Source organism: Triturus cristatus, chromosome 4_2, assembly GCF_964204655.1.
Source record: "Triturus cristatus chromosome 4_2, aTriCri1.1, whole genome shotgun sequence".
In the NCBI taxonomy this organism is placed as follows: Eukaryota; Metazoa; Chordata; class Amphibia; order Caudata; family Salamandridae; genus Triturus; species Triturus cristatus.
In genome coordinates, this window is record NC_140586.1 from 568,945,843 (window position 1) to 568,962,811 (window position 16,969).

The following is a 16,969-nucleotide window of genomic DNA, read 5'->3' on the forward strand; positions in this document are numbered from 1 at the left end:
CGCTTGCCCCCACAGAAAGAGGCAAAACAGAAGCATATTCGAAGAAAGCCCAGTTTCATACAATCGATTTTTAGAGGAGTTCATGGAAAACAGTGGGGTAAGGAAGTTCTTTTTTAATTGCGCAAATGTTCAAATATGTTTAATTAGGTGCCTAGCGTATGTTTTTCTCAGATAATAAGGACTGTGATACTGAAGAGGTACAAAGAGGTGAGGGGCATTAGCCACAAGCTCAGACACAACCTCAACGTTCCTGGTTCTGCAGGCCTTTACAATGAATGAGCAAACCAACAGTATACAAGCTGATCAATTACTCAAGACTGGGCATTTCCAGATCTGCACGGTATTTGCATGGGTCACAGGGAAGGGTCTGGAGGCAAGTATTCCACTGTAAAAAAAAATACCATTGGGCTTCTCCCTATGGGGATCAGCTTGTTGAAAACTTTCCTGCGTGCATTCAAACTGGTTTGAAAGAGGATAGTTGAGAATCTAGCGATGAATCGCAGAGGAATCCAACTAGTGAGGCAAATCCATCAGATATGGGAATCTAACCCCTCATGACTACAGCATACTAAAGTGAGTCCACTGTAGTATGACTCTTCCAAAGGGAAACGGCCAATTCCAAATATTGCTTATTGAATTATGTAGTAACAAAAGTGGGCCCAAGTATGAATTTAGTCTACATAAATTATTAAAAGCAATAGGGCAATCATGGCTCAATGGCTATCCTTGGGTTGTTATCAGAGGGCATAGCGAGAGACACAGAGTATATAGATAACCTTTAAGTACATTTTGTTTTGGTACTTAGCCATGTTCGCCCACTAGGGGGCACTATTCGCAAAAAGTATAAACTAAGTGAGTCTGAGCAGGAGTACACTCAAATTATTTTCAAAACAGTGAAGCAGAGTAAAAGTAAAATACATACACAGAATCTCACTAGAGTGGTTTGAATTCAGTGGTTTGTAGTAGTGCAGCACTCGAATGAATGCAGAGCCAAACTTGTCTTTTGTGATATAATTAACTCTGGATCTTTCTAATACACACATTGCTGACCCCTCCTATGAACAAATTACCCAACTTACCTTCAGAATGGAATTATCTTGTCTTGTATTTTTTGTGTCATAGCCCTCAAGTAAACATCGGCGAGTGGTATTTCCAGAGCCAGCAAACTCGGCCAAGTTCAAATCTGCAAAACCCAGCTAATAGAAGGAAAAAAAAGAAAGGGCAGATCAGACAGCTACTCAAATACATGTGACTCAAAACAAATATTTATGATTTTCCCTTCCAATAGCAACACAATAAAGCAATTCACCTTAAAGCCAATGTGATAAAAATCACTTTATGCACTACATCAATTTAGGAAATTTTACTGCCACCAGTAGACGGCTATATGCACGTGAAGAATATTTTGCAGTAGTGAGACTGACACATTTAGTATGAGGCAGATCCACTGCAGACATCTCTCCCTATGGCCTAGTAGCAGCAATCTGTTAATTGGTCTACAGAGCCAAAAAAAAACCTGGTAGATGAATACCTTTTGAATGAAGACCAAATAAGGTACGCTCCTAATTCCTGAAACATATATCTCTCTTTGGAGTCACTGCCAGAGTACTTGGGTTTTATTCTGATAAAACTAATAGAGAATCTGGTAATAATCCTTGCAATTGTAAATGAAGAACCCTAATGCATGTAAAAAATGTCAGTATATATCCCCTTAGAGATCTGAGGAACATTTTCGCTGATGGCATGGTAAACACTTTAGTTTAGGTACCTGGCATAGAAAACTGGAATCTTACACCTCCAATTCTAAGTCTAAAAGGATTGATTGGTCTATGGCAAGGTCCAGCATGAATGGGAATTGAGGCTGGGAAGCCCATGAAGCCACTTTAGCCGTCAATAGGAACTCGGGGTATGTCAACTCTTCCTTGCTGCTCTTGTCACAGGAGGAATGAATGTAATAATTCCCACCCTGAAAAGGGTTTAGGCCAGGGAACTTGAAAAATAGTAAAAACGCAAGATACAAAAGTGTCTACGGCCATGCTATTGCAAATTTATGTTTTGAGATTTTAGCTATCCATACAGTGACCACTGTTAACATTGGAGCCATTCTCCAAGCACTTCCATACAGGGCAGATGGGGTTTCATGGCTCAAAAAATAAAAGAGTTTCTCTTAGTAACAAAATCACCAGAGTACTGTGCTTTTTGTAATTAGCTACAAAATCATAATTAATTTAAAATTGTAAGTTTCAGTCAATTTTCTTATCAGAGAATCATTAAAGTTCAATGTTAAACGTATAGCTCCACTTGTTCAAAATAAATTGCATAATCCATTCCTCCATTTCTCTAAACAGGTGAGAATTTGGTGGTGGGCTATGGGCCCCCATATTGCAAATGTAAAGGAGACACAAGCAGCCTTTGCCTAGTAACGCACCAGAACCGTCTGTGGCTCAGCTGAATCAGCGTGGTGGCCCTGTCTAGGGAGGGCTGGTGGCATAGTAGACTCAGTGAGGATACTGCTCTCGGCCCACTTTATTTCCCACCATATTGCATGCTCCAGAAGCTAATGTTTTTAGAAAGTCAGTGGATTACTTGGATTTCACTTTCCTGCGAGCCATATCCGAGTTTTTTATGTGTCTTCATCATAGACTATTATAAATATAGTTGCCCACTTTAAGGATAAGTTTCCTTTTGTTCTGTGTTAAAATAGATACAAGAAAAAGTGCTTGTGATGTCGTCCTGGTTTTGCACCAGGTTTAGGTGGTGAAGGCATTCAAAGGTATCCCTATATTGTCCATAGTGCTAATCAAGCCTTTAGGGTTCTAGAACGTTTTGGTCTTAGATATAGAGCCAATCAGTATAGCGATGCTTGCCTCTCCCCAAGTTTGGTTGCTTCCAAAAGTCAGTGTTTTAAAACATAAGGGTGAGAAGACACCATCAATACAAGAGAAGAGTGGGCATTCCCTTATTGCTCTACAGCAATTAAATTAAGGTTTCAGGTTCTTTGTGAACAGATGACTGTTTAATTAAGAACTCAGATTCAGGTCCCGAGCATGATGCCGACAGACCCCATTTAGGGGAAAGAGGTGGGGGAAGGGCGGTTCATAGGGCAGAGAGCGACTACAGGCTGGGCCTCTAGCCTCTGTGGTTGAGGTCTTTTACCAGTGATGCCCTGGGGTCCGTCCTACTATGGTTCTGCAAGCTGGAGGACCTCAACTCTTTCGGCACTTCACTCTCAAAGTAGAGAGGGCGAGCAGTCAAAGGCTTCTCAGGGAGGTAGTGTGGGGGAAAAGAGATGAGAATTCAAACATAATACCATAACGTTCAGCACTCTGCAGTTTTTTTTCTTTCAAATAAAAGAAAGCACTTTACTCTCAAAGCAAAAGGAAATTCTACACATTTGAACAGAAATCGCAGTTACAGAAATGGAATCGCAGCGCTACACCCCCTTTCAATACTCCCTTCCTGTACGAGCAGATCTCTAATGTCTCATGTCCCCCAGGACGATGCAGGGCTAGGCATGATCTAGGGAAGGGTGCAGATCACTTATATTTACTCCATGGGTTAGATACACAACTCACTTAAACAGTTTTAACCCCATATGTTCACTCAGGCAAAACGTTTGAAGTCTTTGTACTGGATTCCAGGGCACAAGTTTAGTCCTTTGTTCCGCTCGCAGGCTAAGTTCCGCTTTACCTGCTCATTAGATGTTACAGATTCAGTGTTTCGGCAGGGTGGGTTCGCACTCACATTCATCACAGAGACATCTTCTCACTGCGGGTACCTCAGCAGCAGCCTCCCTTTGTAATGGGAATTGCTAAATGGACCTCCCACAAACACAGGAAGGACCGAGGCACCGACGGAGAGGGCGGGGTCTCAATTACCTGAGTTGTTACCGGGTGAGGTGAGGTCTGACGCTCACACAAGTAAGGAGTGAAATACACCCTACTTGCCGTGAGGTCGATAGGTACCAGGTTGTATTGTTGGAGAACTTGTCACTTTTTCTTGTTTTTTCTTAATCACTTGCAGTAGCAACTATGTATTGGTCCTGAAGAAAGCCGGGAATACATTCCCTTCTGGCTGAAACTAGTCGACCCTTATATGATGCAACCTATTTGTTAAAAGTTGCAGCTACACGCCTTTTTAATAGGATTGGAACAGAGATATTCATTAAACATAGTTTTCTCTGTCCAACTCCCTTTTTAAAGTTTTCACTTGCACTGCACTTATTACACATAGTACCCTTCAACAGAAATACATATGGCCACTCTTGGTCGATTTCTCTCTTGAACTTGTACTCTACTCTGATCTTGGCTACTACATCTGCCTCTTGGCGTGGAGGAGTAGTGACAAGAAGGAAGGATTACCAAGTGATGACACTGGCCTCCCTTGGCAGTTGATGGGAATCCATATCTAGAGTTCAATGTTCTATCTCTATCAACAACACTCAGACCAGTTGATTATAGTAACACTCTATATTGTATCTGTTCTGTTTTCTTTATATTCAGTTCCTCATTTTGCACGACCACCAGTTCACTAGTGTTTTTCAATTGCTAAATGGAGTCAGTGAGGCAGGTCATGCGTAGTGGCACATCATCTTCAACTGCTGCGGTCCTCCAGGCCGAGTGCACACAAACTCAGGTATGGCAGTTGCGGTCTCTTGGCCAATTCATCAAAAGTGTCTTTGCAGTTGGGTGCTTCTAGGTCGATCAAGCTCCCACTTGATGCAGTTCCTCTTCTCCGGTGCAGCAGCACCAGTTCTCAGACTCACAGTGGGCTGCTAAATAATAATGTGGTACTCATACTCGCATAGTCTTGCTGTAGCTCACAAGGAGGACTTGTGGCCCCCTCACATGGGGCATGTGACCCCTGGTTTTGTCCTCTAGTGCAGTCAAGCTTCTCTCAGTGTTCCTCACACTGGGAACTCTCTCAGTATTCCTCACACTGGGAACACACAGAGCTTCTCCTTATGGACAGTCCCCCTCCTGCAGGTCCAGTTACTCTACTTTCCTCTTTCTGCAAGTAGGCAGGCCTCTACGCACCAGGCCAACCTCTACCGTCCAGCAGGAATTGCAGACTTCAGGTGATGTCCCCTCATCCTCTGGGAGACTGGTGTCATGCAGACAACAGTCCTGGTCACACACTAATCTTTCGAGAACACTGCGGTGCACACCCTTACTTGGTCATGAAGAACTTGGAAATGAAACAAAGTGGGGTGGTTTGGATCCCTCTTTTGCACACATTTTCAAGGCAAAGAATGTGGATCCACTGTTTAAGTCTACAGAACCCGTTTGGGTTGGTTCCCTTTCACATGTAATTTTCTTGCTGTTAATCAGACACAGTCTATGTGTACTGTGATAGCTCTCAGAGCAGGTAGCAATGAGGCTGGGAGTAGTACAAAACATATGGGTGCAATGACATGGGGAATGTTGGCACCTGGCTGTCATCAAACTTTCTCGAAGCAGTAATTAAGTACAGGGAAAAGGGAAGGCCCGGACGAGAAACATCCTCACCTTGAACAATGAAATCGCACTCCTCACCCCTACCAGCTACCAAGTGTCTAAACTTAGGAAGAAGTGTTCAGCAGCCCTTTGCTAGCAAAAGCACTTATTGAATGTCTTAGGTCTGCCCTGTCTCCATTTCCCCCACTACAAAATGGATCACACTGGTCCTAGTACTCATATGTTCACAACACATACTGTCCTACTACCGCACATTTTCTATAAACTCAGTGCACATGCACGCACATGTGCATGCTCGACAAATGCACACAAAATGCAAGCATACGGTTCTGGAATTCACATTACAGCAACAATTTAGAAAAGAGGAGACAGAAGGCTTGCTTCTCCTTGACACAGAGAAAAACATCTGGTTATACTACGGATTCACAAAACATGGTGCACTGCCATTACCCAGGGTATGGATAGTAATCTAATGCCAACTATGAGGACATGCTTGGTGTACCCCTTGAGGTCAAAGAGCAACTTCTGGATCTCTCATTACTAGGGACAAGTGTAGGCCTCTACGCACAGGCTAAATTAGAGTGACACCAGGACCAAACAAAAAGACAGGATGACAGTTTCACATGAAGTTGGGCACTCAGGGCAGGAGTGCATGTCTTTTATCATGCAGGGCCATTCCTGTTCAAACAGATACTAAAATGGAGAGAAGCCTTCCTCCAGGCTTCCATCATGTGATCATCAAGGGCAGATTAGGTAGGATTCACTGGATCGGCAAAAGTGGTTGGTGCATACTGAGGTGTCATTGCTGTAGTTATAACAGGGTTACGCTCTAGAAGACCTACAGGATGGTGAATTTCAAATGTTCACTTTGTCAGGGGCCAGTGAAATGCTTGCATGACCAAGGGCCTGTGTCTTTTCAGGCAATCTGAGACCTGAACTAGTCACACCACAATATTTGAGTAATCAAAACCGGATAAGCGGTCATGCTTTTTCTATTCAGTGGTTCAAAATCAGTAGAGGAAATGTAATCTTTCGCAAGTTCTGTTAATTGTTTACACCTGTGAGGGCAGCACTGATATGAAATATGAATAAGAGGTTGCTGATAAACAGAATTCAGAGATTCCTGCTTTTGCCTGCTGATACAGATTCCTCTCTCAGCATCAATGCAACACAAATGGATGGTTTTGGTTCAGCCAAAGCCTATTTTTTTCTTCACTCCTCTGAGGCAAGAGAAATGTTCTCTCAACAGTTGGTATTTGCAGACATACCGATATACTACTATGGACCAGCGCTACATGCCCGAGAAATAGGTTCATCTGTATATCATCCCTATATATCTAAAATTGAAGAGTTGGTGCGTTGGACCAAGAGTTGCACATATGCACTGAAGAACAGTGGCCTCAGGAAAGATCCCTAAAGTACTGCGGAAGAAAGTATGAACATGTCTGAGTGTGCTAAACTAATCCAGACTTGAAATCTTTACCCTGTGATGTACAAGTCAATTCAACAGAGTTCTGTTTAAGATACCATCAACTAAGGTTTAAGAAGAATCTTGTAATTCCCAGTCTCATAGATGTTGAACAGACCAAAGAGCATGAAGGCTGTCTCTTTGTCACTGTCCAAGGCAAAGCATATTTCTTGAAGCTTATTAGGCAATAATAACTGTACACTGCAAAACCTTGAGTTTGAAACCCAATGTGCGATTACTTTAAATGTTTTGGGGTTTCAATCGTTGTTTCCTAAAATTTGTATTATCCAACGTTAAACCTTCATAAACATGTATTTTGCTGATGTGCAGGGATCCTGGATTAAAAATGGGTATTATGTATGAGTTTTGGTAGATACTTTGGTACTGTGCAGAATATAGAACCCTAAATGTGACCTAAATATTAGTTTATGACTCGCCATTTAATACCAGAAGAATAAACAATTACATTAAACATCTGCACAACTGAAACAGACAGGAGTGGTCTAAAACATAACATTAGACAATTTCACATAATTTCTTACTCTTCAACACATTCATATTGCACATGTTTTTGCTATGATCGATAGATGATGTATCTTGTAACTATGCAAAAATATACTAAAGAATTAGCTGGTTTAAGGTAGCATTAATGTCATTTTCTATATTAACAAAACAATGATTCATTGAAGGACAAGCATACCTACAATTTTAAAATGCAGCAATGAGTCTGATGATGTCAGTAATAACGAACATGAAACCTGATTAGAATACCAGGACGCCCGAGATCAAAGAAACTAGCAAATTCAGAACAAACACACTTTCTAAGGGGTCTAAGGGGTTGCAAATGTTCGTTCTTGAGAAAGGATTCCGGACAGATTTGGTTGATATACATATGGGTAAATGCCTGGATGATTCCATAGCAAACCATCTAGTGCAGGTCTCGGATTTCACTCACCTCTAGAATTTTAATATACACATTGATAAAGGTATAAACGCTCAAGCAACCACTCTCTTAAAAAAGCTTACATCTCTAAATTTGAGTCAATATGTTAATTGTTCGACTCATCAGGCAGGGCAATTTTCGACCCCATTTTCTCGAATAGGGAAGTAATAATTTGAAAAGTTGAAGCTATCCCATGGTTGGAGAATTGACCCCTAAACCGCAGGTATCATCGGGGTTGATCGAATGATACGGTATCTGAGATGGAGTTATTGTTATTGTTAATGAGCTCCAATTCCACATTAAGAGGAGATGTGGAGGCTACACTTAAGCCACAAATTCATGGAGATAGTAAATAAGGAGGCACCCATAAAATTCAGTGGTCAACCAAGACATTTTCTTCTGAGTTGGCAGTAATAACAAAATGGTGTAAACATCTAGAAAGGCATTAGAGACCGCATTATTTGTTGGAATATAAGGAGAAGCATAGGTTGGCATTGAAGCATTATTATGGGTCAATAAAACAGGCTCAGACCAACTACTTTTCGGATACAATAGTCTCCGTAGAAAGCAGTCCTTGTGAAGTCTTTAACACTGTTAAGTTCTTTCTCCAACATAGGTTCCTTTCACAGCCTATCTGGTCATCTGCAAAACAGTGCAGAGAATAAAATCGTCAAAATTGTGACGGACCTGGAATTAAACAGGGCTCCATCTGATATGGAGATTACATCTATAGGCATCTTGTGGATGATCACGGACAAGCTTTTAGAATTTTCTCAGATTTCTTTAGTGGAGGCTGAAAAAGCCAGTTTGACATGCAAGTAGGACTCACCAGATGAGCATTGCACTCCTCAGATTTTGGCTGCTGCTGTGTAGCCTATTAATCCCATCTTCAATCATGTATTCAATCTTTTAATCCAAACAGCTAGGAATCCATCTTGCTGTAAAAAAAAAGCCAGACTGATTCCCTTGCTAAAATAAACTGCGTGCAGATTGTGTGTAGCTGGCTAATTATTGGCCTATCTCTTTACCCCCTTCTGCCTCTAAAATGGTTGAAAAGCTTCTGATTTCTCAGCTATCCTGTTATTTAGAATAGCAAAAACTCTTGAACCCTTCGCAATCCGGGTTCAGACCACAACACTGAATTTGTGCATTCAAAACTGTTGTGGTTGACTCCACTAAAAAGGAAGTGGATCAGGGTAAACAGGCCACCATGGGCCTGTAGGATCTATCTGCAGCCTTCGGCACAGTTTCCCACAAGATCCTGTCACAACTCCTAGAGGATATAGGTGTGACTGGTTCAGCCTTGGCGTGGCCTCATTCTTCTCTAGAGAATCACAGTAAGCATTCTGGCTGGCTCCACATTCCTCTGAGCCGAAAACACTCAAATTCGGCATTTCACAGTGCTCTTCTCTGAGCCCTACGCTTTTTAATATGTACATGCCTCTCCTGGCCTTGTTAGTGGGATCCTTTAGGGTTCATATTGTATCTTATGCAGATGACACTTAGCTTTTCCTATCTATGGACAAGGATGCCCCGGAGATCAAGGTGTCAAGATTGACTCTAACCTTTCAATGCACCTCCAAATCATGTCAGTAGTAGGTTCATGCTTTGCTACTTTAAGATCGTTTAAAAAAAAGGAGACTGCTTCCTTTTCATGCACAGAGAACAGTGATTCATGCTGTAATCACGTCACAAATAGATAGTGGTCATATCCTGTACCTGGATTTGCCTCAACATCTGCTCAAGAGACTGCAGTTTGTTCAGAATGCTGCAGCTAGATTATTCTTAAAAGTTCCTAGGTGCTGGTCAAGTATCTCCTCATTTAAAGGAGCTCCAATGGTTACCTGTTAAGGCAATGATTCAGTTCAAGGCCTTAGTCCCGGCTCATAGAGCCTTCTATGGCACAGGTTCCCATTATCAGTCGATTAGGCAACATCACTAGCAACCGGATAGACCATGCTGCTCTTTGGACGCCAATCTATTATCAGCTTCAAGGATCAGATGTAAAAAGAGAGGAGGGGCCTCACTCTCTTTTTGTGCGGGTCAAGTATGGAATCAGCACCTGCTCTACTGCTGCAACATTAAGGGGGGGGGGGGGAGGTTATGGGACTCTTCAGGAAAGCATTGAAGACTTGGCTATTTGATCTGGCTTTTCAAGGTAACGATTCTGTGGACTGGGTGAATTTTTGTTTTCTTAGCACCAGCAGGCTCTTTGAGAGTAGATTGATGTATTTGAATAAGAAATGTTATACGGTAGTGATATTATAATATTAATAGTAATAGAAACTAATAACAAAATAAATCATAATAGCAATAACAATAATCATCATTATGTTTTCTGAATAGACCTTCATACATCCAGATTGATTATATCATCCCTTCAGTCTAATAAGGATGAAAAAGTGAGTTGCCCCCGTCTTCTGGTGTGACCTAAAGGTCACACCAGAAAACAGCAGCGAATACTTAGCAGTACACTGTAGTAGCCATAGCACACGGTTCAAGCAATTTTCTCATCAACAACCTTCTTAACACTCTTGCTGGAGAATGCGCAACCAGGGTGGATCGACTCAAAGAAACAGCAGTCTCTGTTTTCAACAGGCCGAGATTCAACCCCAAAGGCATGCAGATCCAGCAATGTAATATTTCTCAAGCTAGGCATCAATCTCAACCGACTCCAAGCCCATCAGTGCTCTGCTCAAATAGCAGAGGAACATTTAGGGTTTGACAATGTCAGCTTCCATGACACAAATGAAAATCAATAAAAAATAAGTATTGACATGGAATATAAACCGATTCAATAAATATTTGATAGAATCAATTTTTTTATTTTTTATTTTTTTTAAAGAGTCCTTGTTTAATCATGAGCACTCTACACTGATTGCAAACTTTTAGATAAAATATCAGATTTGAACGCATCAATCAGTTCAATTGGGAATAAAACCTATATGTTCTACATTGTATTCAACTCCCAGAAGAAATAAGCACTGGCAAAAAGCAATATGTCTCAATAGTTTTAATCTTGTTATACAGCACTGCAGTTGTTAGATATATATATGATGGATCACACCATTGTTTACCTGTGACTAGCGCCAAAGTGTAACAGTCTTTCTGATCGCATTCCATGTTTATCAATTGCAAGTTCAAAATGAGCTTCTTGTTCATAAGTTGTTCTCACAGTAGCCATACTGTTAGTCCATGTTTGAAGAACACAGCTTTACCTAAGACCTTATATTTTTTATCAGTTCCTCTGATCACATTCAGATTTGTACACTCAGTGCTTCAGGGGGCCAGCTTTTTAATGTTTGCAATAGTGTCTTTAATACTCGTACGTCAGTTCCCTGTAAATGGGTCTGACTAACAAGTGTGAGAGCAGAAAGGGGAGAGGCCACCAGTGGGGAGAGAACCGATTAAGCACATTCCGCATTGGCAAGAGATTTGCACTGAGAGGATAAAAATGGTCACAGATATGCACTGAGAGGATAAAAAGGAGTGCTGCAGAAATAGTGCTAATATTTGCTTTGCAGAATTGACAGGGTTACACATTTGATAAATAGGCAGGTACAGTATACTCTAACCGCAGCTCTCTTTAGGATGGAAATCACAGCGTCAGCCAGATACCAGTTGCAGCTTTTCACATGGCTCTATACAGCTTTAAACATTCTTCTATATCCATGCTGACATTGAAACTGTACATATTTTATAAATAAATACTTGTTATAACTTACAAGACAGTGTCATGAAGAGTACATTTACTGAAGAGAAGAGCTGTTACTTTTCTTTGATTCTCATTCCACAATGACATAACTCTCTAAATAGTTCTCTGAAAGGTAAAGATCACTCTCGAATCTATTGTATAAAGTAATAGCCGAGGACCAGGCCAAAACATCCCATCTGCACTACTCGTCTCTTCCTCCCTCCGGTCGGAGATGGGTGTTTGACAGTCAACACCAGGTGGAGGTAACTCCTCACTGCACACCGACTGCACTAAGCACAAGAGCAGTAATTGCTAGGGACTCCTGCAGCATGACAAACACCAAAATCAAGAGTAGCTAAGAGTCAAGTTGTGTGTATACAATTTCTCAAGGCTTCTACAGTGCAGTAAAGAATCTCTAGCTAGACGTCAGGGAGGGCGATTTAGGGGGAGTTGACACTTATTCATCAATCAATCAATCATGAAATTTGTAAAGCGCACTACATACCGTGAGGGTTGCAAGGCCCTGGGGGGAGGGGGGCTATTGGTCGAAGAGCCAGGTCTTGAGTTGTCTCCTGAAGGTCAGCAGGTCTTCGGTTTGTCGCAGGTAGAGGGGGAGGGTGTTCCAGGTCTTAGCGGCGTGATGGGAGAAGGATCTGCCTCCGGAAGTTGTCTCCGGATGCGTGGGACCGTGGCCAGGGTGTGGTCAGCGGAGTGGAGTTTCCTGTTGGGTACGTAGAAGGAAAGTCGACTGTTGAGATAGGCTGGGCCGGTTTTGTGGAGTGCCTTGTCTGCGTGGATCAGGAGCTTGAAGGAGATTCTTTTGTCGACGGGGAGCCAGTGCAGGTTCCTCATGTGGGGGGTGATGTGGTCGCGGCGTGGGACGTCGAGGATCAGGCGTGCAGAGGCGTTCTGGATTCTCTGTAGTCTGTTGATTAGCTTGGACGAGGCTCCGACGTAGAGGGCGTTTCCATAGTCGTGTCTGTTGCTGACTAGGGCCTGGGTGACTGTTTTCCTCGTGTTTGTCGGGATCCATCTGTAGATCTTGCAGAGCATGCGAAGGGTGTTGAAACAGGTGGAGGAGACTGCGTTGACTTGTTTGGTCATGGAGAGTTTCGAGTCTAGGATGACTCCCAGGTTGCGTGCGTGGTCGGTGGGGGCCGGGGGGGACCCCAGTGACGTGGGCCACCAAGAGTCGTCCCAAGCGGAGGGGTTGGATCCGAGGATGAGGATTTCCGTCTTGTCTGTGTTCAGTTTGAGGCAGCTGTCCTCCATCCAGTCTGCGATGGCCTTCATTCCCTGGTGGAGGTTGGATTTGGCGGTGAGGGGGTCCTTGGTGAGGGAGAGGATCAGCGGGGTGTCGTCAGCGTAGGAGATTATGTTGAGGGCGTGCTGTCGGGTGATGCGTGCTAGTGGTGCCATGTAGACATTGAACAGCGTCAGGCTGAGGTAAGATCCTTGAGGGACGCCGCAGATGATCTCGGAGGCATCGGAACGGGGGGAGGCGGACTCTCTGAGTTCTGCCGGAGAGAAAGAAGGAGGTGGTCCAGTCCAGGGCCTTGTCTCGGATCCCTGCGTCGTGGAGGCGCGTGCGTAGTGTGCGCTGGAAAACGGTGTCGAAGGCGGCGGAGAGGTCCAGGAGGAGGAGGGCCGCACACTAACAGACTTCTGAATACACAGGATGAGGTGGGCATGCTCAAAGAATGATGTATGAAATGCATGCCTTTAATACTGCTATATTACATTTGTAAGGAATTCTCAGCCTGAAATCAGCGTATTATTCAAATGGATGCGAAGCTCCAATGTTGGTGTATGTAAGTGAGTTACTGCATAAGAACTTAAACTTTCTCTCAACTGCCACAAATGGTGTAAACTAATACGGCTGAGGGGTCTCTGCCATTCCAGTCGTGTAGGGGTGTCACTAACCAAAGGTGGCAATGCCATTTTGCATTTCTTACTCATGATTTATGGCACCCAGGAGAAGGCAATTTGACCCAACCTCACCAGTAGGGGTATTTAGTGGCCTCACAGATGCGGTGGTTAATCAGGGAGTGAGCTTACCAAGATACAACAAAGAGTTGGTGAAACTTAAAACGAGCTTCTTAAAGGAGACAATTTAGAAAAAGATTATAATTCAAGGTCACGGAATTGGCAATCTGCAATTTGAGAAACGAGGGAGAAGCGATGTGACCGAGCATGTGGGGATTAAACGTGAAATAGCAGAATGACTAGGGTAAAATGTGAGACTTAAATGTAAGCATAGAGGCAGAATAGAACCCTATGAAGTGTCCTTACAAAAGACAGTTACATACACAGAAAGGAAGTAAGTACCTGGCTGCATCCAAAGAGAAACGACGTTCTTCAGTACAGTGGACGATGATGCATGGATAGTGAACTAGCATACAAAAGGCAGCTTCTGAAGATTTCTTTCAAATTTTCTCTTCTTCATCATATTTAATCATCCCCTTTAATTAGGGGGTCACGAAGTTGTTTACAAAACGCAATGCAAATATGCATTAAATTCACACAGTACACACAAGGGTTAGCTAATGTGGAGAGGTGTGGTGCAGCGGCCAGGGCAGCTGACGTCGAAGCACGGGGCTAACGGTTCGATCCCCGGCTCCGGCGGCAGCTCAGCTCAGCACTAGGGCTGGGCGGACTTTGCATAGCGCCACTACGCAAAATAGTGAAAAAAATTGTGGAAAACGAGAGCACATCCTGAGTAGGGCTGGGCGGACTTTGCCTAGCGCAACTACGCACTTTCTGAAAAAAATTGTGGAAAACGAGCACACAACCTGATGGACCGTGTGCCCGGGACTGGGGTCCCTCGTGCTTGGGCAGGCTCCCCGATCTCCCCGGGCTGGCTGCGTTGAGAAGCAGAGATCGGCCACGGGCCTCCTGAGTTTCGGTCAGGACCTGGGAGCTCGCGTCCTGCGGCCTGCCAAGTGTCCATCTGCCCGGGACAAGGGTCCCTGGTGCAGAGCTCCAGAGCCCTGCAAGGGCAGGTGGGAGCACTACCGCTATGACTCGGCACGGGCAGATGGGAGTCCTTTCGGTCCCGGCCATCTGGTCGCACCTTTCCCTCAGCCATCTGGTCGCACGCAATGCTTTCCAATGGGGTGACCAGATGGCCAGGCTGCCCTGGAAGTCCCGATGTGGGCTCATTCGCCTTCCCGATCCCAGGAAGGGCTCCAAGAAGTCGGATGCGCCCAGGCCTAGGGTCCCCTCCCTCACTCAGTGCTCACGGTTTACCAGGAAGGGGGGTAGCCTTCCTCCGGATTACTAGGGGCAGGGTATGCCGGGACACCCCTCCTGGGGATGGCAGTTCTCAGGCGGGGACCAGATGGGCCAAGCCCGGACGACACTTCTCCGGGGCGTGCGGTGCTCCCTCCTCCAGCCCGCGGCGAGGCAAAGTGCCCGGGACGGGCTCCTTGGGTCCCCAGGGCGTCAGAGCCCCGGGAGCTCCGCTGGGCCTCCCATGCCTGAGGCCCAGCGTGGGGTCTACGAATCCCCCCCCCCCCCCGAGCCTGCAGCCCCAAAGCCCTGCAGCCCTGGAGCCCATCAGCCCGTTGCCCTGCAAGCCCGGAGCCCTGCAGCCACGGAGCCCTGCGTGGGCAGGCGGGAACCCTAGCGCGAAGGCTCGGGGTTGGACAGATGGGAATCCTTTCAGTCCCGGCCATCTGGTTGCACCTCTCCCCTCTGCCATCTGGTCGCGCGCAATGCTTTCCAATGGGGTGACCAGATGGCCGGGCCGGCCTGGAAGTCCCGATGAGGGTCCATTCGCCTTGCGGATCCCAGGCAGGGCTCCAGGAGGTCGGGCGCATCCGCGCCTAGGATGCCCTCCGTCACTCGGAGCGCGAGGGTTACAAGAAAGGGGGGTAGTCTTCCTCCGGATTAGTAGGGGCAGGGTGTGCCGGAAGACCCTTCCAGGGCTGGCTGTTCTTTGCCGGGGACCAGATGGGCTACGCCCGGGCAACATCCTCCCAGGCGTCCGGGGCTTCCCTCCTCCGGCCCGCGGCGTGGCAAAGTGCCCAGGGAGGGGCTCCACGGGTCCCAGGCAGTCCTCCCCCTGGGGCGCCCGGGCCAGAGAGCTCCGTCGGTCCTCCCCGTGCCTGAGGCCCAGCCGCTGTCCCCGAGCCCCCCCGGGAAGCAGAGCCCACCGAGCCCTTGGATCAGGCGGGAGCCCTACCGCTATGGCTCGGCTCTGGGCGGGCAGACGGGAGTCCTTTCAGTTGCCAGCCATCTGGTCGTTCCTTTCCCCTCGGCCATCTGGTCGCGCGCAATGCTTTCCTATAAGGGGGGCCAGACGGCTTGGGTGGCCTGGAAGTCCCGATGAGGGTCCATTCGCCTAGCGAATCCCAGCCAGGGCTCCAGGATGCGGGCGCGTCCGTGCCTAGGGTCCCCTCCGTCACTCGGAGCGCGCGGGTTTCAAGAAAGGGGGGTAGCCTTCCTCGGGATTACTAGGGACAGGGTACTCTGGGACCCCTCTCGGTTCTCAGCCGGCAGCTGGACGGGCCCGGATGCTACCCTGGTTCTGTCACGGGGGCTGCCGTGTGGCAGGGTGCCCGGGACAATGGGTCCGGGGAGGCTTCCCCTGCGCCTGTGGTCCTGGGAGCCCCGGCTGGGTCCAGGGGCCTGGCCGGGCCCCGGGTCAGGGGCTCCGGCCCCGTGCCCCGGCCTGCGGCACTGCCAAAGGCCCAGGACGGGGTTCCGTTGTGTCCGGGGAGCCTCCCCTCGCTCGTCTGGGTTCAGGAGTTCCATCCCGGCCCCTGGGGGCCCCGGGGAGGGCGGCCTCCCCGCCCCGGGCTCCGTCCTGGGTCCTGTCGCGTGACAGGGTGCCCGGGACGGGACCGGAGGGCCCGGGGAGGCTTCCCCTGCGCCTGCGGGCCTGGGGGCCCCGGCTGGGTACAGGGGGCCCTGGCTGGGTCCAGGGGCCCGGCCGGGCCCCGGGTCGGGGTCTCCGTCCCCCGTCCCCCGGCCTGCGGCACTGCCAAAGGCCCAGGACGGGGTTCCGTTGTGTCCGGGGAGCCTCCCCTCGCTCGTCTGGGTTCAGGCGTTCCGTCCGGGCCCCTGGGGAGGGCGGCCTCCCCGCCCCGGGTTCTGTCTGGGGTCCTGCCGCGTGGCAGGGTGCCCGGGGCGTGGTCCGGAGGGCCCGGGGATGCTTCCCCATCGCATGCGGGCCCGGGGGCCCCGGTTGGGTCCAGGGGACCGGCCGGGCCCCGGGTCAGGGTCTCCGTCCCCGGGCCCTGTCCCCCGGCCCTGCCAAAGGCCCAGGACCGGGTTCCGTTGTGTCCGGGGAGCCTCCCCTCGCTCGTCTGGGTTCAGGAGCTCCGGCCGGGCCCCTGGGGGCCCCAGGGAGGGCGGCCTCCCCGCCCCGGGCTCCGTCCTGGGTCCTGCCACGCGGCAGGGTG

General features: G+C 47.3%; 1 protein-coding gene across 1 annotated transcript in view; it reads right to left on the reverse strand.

Moving 5' to 3' along the window:
- EEIG2 (EEIG family member 2) overlaps window positions 1-16,969 on the reverse strand; it is a 571,287-nt gene that overhangs the window by 342,619 nt on the left and 211,699 nt on the right. The window contains exon 4 of the mRNA XM_085602240.1: window positions 1,080-1,196. Within this exon, the coding sequence (XP_085458366.1) occupies window positions 1,080-1,196 (117 nt within the window). The remainder of the gene's footprint in view (window positions 1-1,079; window positions 1,197-16,969) is intronic.